Source organism: Centruroides sculpturatus, unplaced genomic scaffold (assembly GCF_000671375.1).
Source record: "Centruroides sculpturatus isolate CEXI.00-Female unplaced genomic scaffold, Cexi_2.0 scaffold1953, whole genome shotgun sequence".
In the NCBI taxonomy this organism is placed as follows: domain Eukaryota; kingdom Metazoa; phylum Arthropoda; class Arachnida; order Scorpiones; family Buthidae; genus Centruroides; species Centruroides sculpturatus.
In genome coordinates this window covers 41,417-47,845 of record NW_019386208.1, presented here as the reverse complement: position 1 = coordinate 47,845, position 6,429 = coordinate 41,417, and the positions used below count along the sequence as shown (strand labels likewise).

The 6,429-nt window shown below is 34.8% G+C and overlaps 1 protein-coding gene across 1 annotated transcript; it reads left to right on the top strand.

Annotated features, from left to right (window-relative positions):
- The first annotated feature begins 4,943 nt into the window (after nt 1–4,943).
- On the top strand, nt 4,944–5,417 carry LOC111614083 (DNA polymerase epsilon subunit 3-like). The gene has a single exon (XM_023355462.1). The coding sequence runs from the start codon at nt 4,984–4,986 to the stop codon at nt 5,389–5,391; it is 408 nt and encodes a 135-aa protein (XP_023211230.1). The 5' UTR covers nt 4,944–4,983; the 3' UTR covers nt 5,392–5,417.
- Nucleotides 5,418–6,429: the final 1,012 nt, after the last annotated feature.

Sequence of the window (6,429 nt, the reverse complement as noted above, 5' to 3'; positions counted from 1 at the left end):
ATAGCTTTTCTTATAGACCATTCTCAAAATTTTATAAGAAACTAACTCATTAACCACACCTCCTAAATGCCTATTGTATGTGAATTTGTTAATTCCTTCTGAGGTGGTATCTTTTTTGCCTTTATTTTCTCTGTAACCTTTGATCAATCCTTCAATTGTGGCAGTTTTGTAACCCACAGTTGTTGCAACATTTAATTCTATTAATCTCCTTGAGATGGTACAGTATAAAAATGCTCTTATGATGAGTGCTTTAAACGGTGATAATTTATATTTTTATGGGTTGTTGGACAAGCAAGATGGTATGTAGAGAGGAACATGTGTGGGTTTTAAATACACACCCATGTGTATTTTCCTTATTTAAATCTTATATCAATGTTCAAAAAATGAAGATGAGTACAGTTCTTCCTTGATAGTCCGACGTTTTTTAATCCGACATGCTCAGTAGTCCGACGCACTTCCCGTCAAGGTACCCGTCCCCGTTATGTGTCTGCTTACACAGAAGCATGTCGCGACGTTAATCTCCCCATCCAATTCTTACATGATGACACACGTTTCGTGTGTTTTCTGTGAGCAGTTATGTTCGAACAGTTGGAGTAGGGAATATTGTAAGCTACTTCTAGCAAAACAATGCAAAATATGTAATCATTTTTGGTAATCCAACACCCCTTTGGTCCCATACCTGTCGGACTATTAAGGGAGAGCTGTATAGCTTTTTGTTCCACTTTTAGTTTTAAACCATGATCATTATTTTGGATTGCAAGTAAAAATTCTTAAATTTGTCAGTTATTTTTCAAAATTATAAATACGTCATTGACATATTGTTTGTAGATTATAATGTGTTCAAAAAAATCTTTGAGGATGTCTTTTTCCAGCTCATTTAGCACTAGTTCACACAAGAGTCCTGACATAGGACTTCCCATTGGGACACCTTTCTTTTGTTTGTATGTCACCCTGTTGAATCTAAAAAAAAGGATTCATAGCACATCAAGTCTGCTAGATTATTTATGTCCTCTGAGTATGTCGATAACATCGGATTGTGTTGAACCATGAATTCGATGAGTGCATTGTAGCAAGATGCTAGATTAATAGATGTGTACAGATTTTCAAAGTCCATTACAGTGCCTATTTCATTGTTCATTAAAGTTAGGTCTTGTAATTCTTTTACTATCTATTTGGATCATGAGCAACATAATTACTGTGTTCTAGTTGTTAAGAAATATACTTTTTTAACCACTTCTCTAGTACATGTGTTAGTACGTTACATTTTTTCACCAATGGTCTGATCTTGTTCTGTTTGTATGTTCGAATGGAAAGATTCTAGGCATCTGTGGGCTGGGGTTATGTCCTCTTTTCAAGAATGTTGTGACAGATGCAAGTAGCATTTTTTTCAAGCTTTTTAACTTTTTTGTCAGTTAATGTAACTGTCTTTTCATCCAAAATCTTGCATTCAGTTCTAATATATTCCTCAATGGCTTCATCGTAATGCCTCTTTTTATGATTACTATTTGTTTGGTTTTATCTGCCTTTGTTACAACCAACTGATTTTTTGTTAGCCATTCTTTTGTATACCTTACATTTAACATTTAACTGTTCCTTTCCTTTTTGCTCATGTGATCCCTTTTCATTGAATACCATTTTCCATCTAAAATAATCCTCTGCATTACTAAAACCCACCATTCCTCTCCATTTCAGCCATTGAAGTTTGCCACATACTTTTGTTGTTTGCAACGTAATTGGGCCCGTTCTTTAACACCCTCTCTATATCTTTTCAGTATTTTTATCTGGTTCCAAAGTACCGGTACATATGGTTTTATATCCTTTTTCTTTCTGTGCAGGGCTTGTTTCTTTAGGATCCAATTCATCTTTCTGATATACAGTAGACCCCCCCTTATAACACTGTAGATAATTCCATGTTGTACGAGTCACTTAGATTTTACAAATACGTGAACCATTCACAGCCCGGCACACGTATTTGTAAAATCTAAGTGACTCGTATAACATGGAATTCATATAACATGGAATTATCTACAGTGTTATAGGGGGGTCTACTGTACTTTCTTTTGAGGCTATCTTGTACCTGGTCTGTTAGTTTTACTGCACTGCTATTGATTTCTTTTAATCATTCTGGATTTTCTTGGTACTGTATATTCTATCTTCTAATTCAATAAACTCCTTTAGGATTCCATACTACTAGTTTTTTAGAAGCCTAATTGACTTACATAAACATGCTTTTTTGGAACTTTCTCTTTAATGCATTGCACTTTTTGGGATGCTAATTCTATATATACACATTGGAAACACCCTTTTGTCAGCACAATTGTGACACTCGGTCGACGACAACAGATTTGACTCCCGATTGTAACCATGGACCTGACACATTTACTCACTGGATGCGACTTTCTTCCCAAACAGCTGTTATGAGGATTGATATTTCGGTTAAGTTAGGTCAAAATAGGCTAGGTCAGGTCTTTTGTACATATCTTATTCTAATTTACTATTTTTACTATAATAATTTACTATTTTTCTGTTTTTATATATGCCGAAAGATGTTCTTGGAACACTCACAAACAAATACATGCGCGCAAACCCAACATCACTGTACACGAAGATATACACCCTTTAAATCTTTATTCGAATTATCACACTCACTCACTCACACGTTAGCGCCTCATTCTCTATAATTCGACAAAATGAAACAACCCGAACACTCGCTTCTCACAAATCAAACCCCTGGGTTTTCGTCCCGGGAAGGGCAAACGCCAACATTAAAGATTAAAACACTTTACGTTGGCGGCCGAAGGGGCTCTGGTAATTACAATTTGCATAGATTAAATGGAATTTCAGACATTCGCATTAATAATTGGTTTGTGATGAATTTTTCTGTTAATCTCTGGAAATTTAGTATGGGAAGAAATTATCTGCGTACAAATCTCGCTAGTATTTCAGTATTGTTAACTCTTGCCTAAGATAATTAAAGATCTTTATGCTCTTATTTCATCATATTTGCAATATGGCAGCTGGTGATTTTTGGTTTTGTTTTGTTTATCGAGAGCACTAAGAGAGGACTGTTTTAATCTTACCCATCCCTGGTTTTTCAAAATCCATAATATGGGCTGACGGACTGCATGGGACGGGACTTCACACATCAGGTATACATCGTTCTGGGTTCTTTGATACCCCAAATTTGATCTCATGGCAATAGACTGAAGTCTTAACCGCTCAAACATCCGGCGGTCACCTTGTTATACTAGGTCTTAAAATTAACAGCAGTAGCATAAACAGTTTCTTATTGTACCCTAGACCAGGGGTCGGCAACCTGCGGCTTGTGAGCCACATGCGGCTCTTTGGATGTGAAGTTGCGGCTCTTTAGTTCCATACGCAAATATTATTTCTTTTATCAAAAAAAAAATTAAAAATCGTTCTGAATCGATTAACGAAGATTAGGCACCGATTCTATCTCTCAGCCACTTGTACTCGCTTTTCACCGTACCCCTCCCCCGTGACGCGTCGTCACTGTCGTCAATCCGTCGGAAGCTCTCGAATGACGCCGTCGTCGGATGTTTCTATTATCTAATTTGTTGTGAAAAACACTACTTATATATGAATAAATAGATATTTTTTCTTATGAATAAATAGATTAGTTTTTTTTTTTATCAAAAAACTTTATTTATGCGAGTACTATTTATTGTTGGCAAGAAAAAATTTTGTGGCTCTTTAAAAACTGAAATTTTGTAAATTGTAATTTTGGCTCTTCCGACTCAAAAGGTTGCCGACCCCTGCCCTAGACATTTCCACATAAAGTGTTTTTAGTTAGTCTGGAATGTATCATATCTCTCACATAATATATTATTTCGATGAGAAATTAATATTCGATGTACAGTACACCATTTTGTTCCTACTTAAGTATGACATATATTGAGAACGTTCTGTATTTAATAATAACAGATAAAATTTGATCCAATAATCTAGTGTCTTATATCAGGAGTCACAGTAGCGACTTTTCGGCAAGTAAAAAAGTCACTGACTGACTACATATACAGTTATCGAGGTTGCCAATTTTCGTGGATCGCTTACTCTTCCCCTTAAACACCTCTAGAAATTTCTAATATCTCGTCTCGTTCGAAAGAAAATTGTTTTCATAGGTAGTATGCAAAATTTCAAGATTTTGTATAAAACGGTTGCCGAAAAAGCAATTGAAAAGTTGAAAAATTTCTAGAAAAGCTGAATTTACTTTTCATTTTTCTTCATCCGGCACAGCAGACGCTCGTAGAGAAAAAACTACTGGATCCGGTAAGTTCAAATGTTAAACTTAAGCCTTTCTCGTTATCCGTAGGCTCTACACTCGGAATAGCATAGCTTTTTGATAGCTAGGAGACCGAAGAGCCGGCCTTAAAGATTGGCCAATACGCGCGCGGGGGAAAGAATGACTTTTATATCGGAAACTGGCCCCTATTCGGGTGTCATCGACGTGGTGAAAATCCGGAAAACTGCACGCTGCCAGCCAGTCCGAGGAGACGAACGAACTCCCAGTGTTCAAGGTCTAGTCCACTGAAAGTGCGGAGACGAAGATCGCTCGGTCACTGGTGGACCTAATGCATTTTTATTTAAATAATATATTTATAAATAAATGTGTAACCAAAAATGTAATCGAGTCAAATTTATGTAGCCCAAAAAGTAGCCAACGCGCGAAATGATATTTTTTACGCCAAACCAGGCCAAATTAAAAAATTGGTAGCCATATTTGGCAACATTGAATAATCCTAACGCGAGTTTGACGCCATCGCCGCGTTTCAGTTTCTAGTATTTAGTTAAAACACGTAAATTTAATAATTACTTGAATTATTAATAAATGTTGGAGATTTAGCGAATTAAAAACAGCAAACGTATCGTTTAAGACAATTTATCTTATATCCACTCTGGAAGTTTTATAAAAATTTTTATCCGCTGCGCGTCGTTGCGAGCGGTGATATTCTAAAGAAAGAAATGGCGGAAAGACCCGAAGATTTCAATTTACCTAACGCTGTGGTCACGAGGATAGTAAAAGAAGCTTTACCCGACGGAGTCAACGTGTCTAAAGAAGCTCGAGCGGCCTTATCGAAAGCTGCCAGCGTTTTCGTGTTATATACGACGTCTTGTGCCAATAACTTCGCCATGAAAGCTAAAAGGAAGACACTACTGGGAAACGACGTGCTGTCTGCGATGGAAGATATGGAGTTCGATAGATTTATCGAGCCATTAAAAGACTGTCTGAAGACTTACCAATTAGAAAAATCGAAAAAGGAAAGCGGCGCAAATAAAGGAAAGAAAAAACAAAACGTGACCGAAGAGAGTGTGGAAGAAGAAAATAGGACTTGTACTTTGCAAGAATCGACCGAAATAAATGATGAATAAGTTCTTACTGTCGAGTAAAGTCGTATTAGATGAGGAGTCATCTCCACCCATTTCGTGTGTTCGACTAACGACTATGGTTACGGTTGTTTGGGTCATAATAGAAAAACAAAGCTATTGTTAAAATTAGAGTTTGATATTTCATCATAATGTTTGTTTTAAAACTGCAAAATTGCACTTTTTCTAATTTTTTATGACAAATAACATAATCCAAGTTCTTCAATCATTATGAAATAGAAATATGTTCATACTGTAATTTAAAAGATGAAATTAAAATTTTAATTTTTTGAAATACTTAATCCGTACATATGTTTATTCCACTTAATTATGTATTGTTTAATATATAACAAGTGTGGAAGGATTCTTGATATAAGTGCTCGATACAATATTTTAAAGAGAGTTTTTATAACTTTCGAAGCAATTTTACGTACGTTGGAACAATATTAATTTCGTGATAATAAATGAAAACAAATTATCAAATAGATATTTTTGCATGGATGTTTCTGTAAATTATATATTTTGGGTTACTTGTTAACTTGTTTGTGTAGAAACATAAATTAAAATACTTTTTTTTAAAACTTTTTGCATAAAGTTTAATTGTAAGATAAAAATATCTAAACTTCATATTTTTTTTTAATGGTTATGTTAGTTTATAGGAAGCGTAGCAAATTTCATTTATGGATGGTAATCGCACACTGTGAAGACTATTGTGTATATTCCTCGACAAGTTAAAGGAAACCGGAAACTAATTCTTGTTAAAAATTAATGCTTTTCTATTTGTATTTGGATAGCTGGATATATTGGTTGTTGAGGTAATATTTAAAACTCATAATTGGTTTATTTTAATGCATGCCCTCATTTCCTTAAGTAAATATATTTCAGATTTTCAATAATTTTCTCAAACATTCTTAATTTTATTACTGAAAGCCTTATCATTTTGTTGAGAAGACTAATCTTATTCCCATTAATTGACCACAAATTTTCATCACATTTTTCAATTAGATTTCTGTTTAAAAAACAAATGTTTTTTTAGTTTTTACA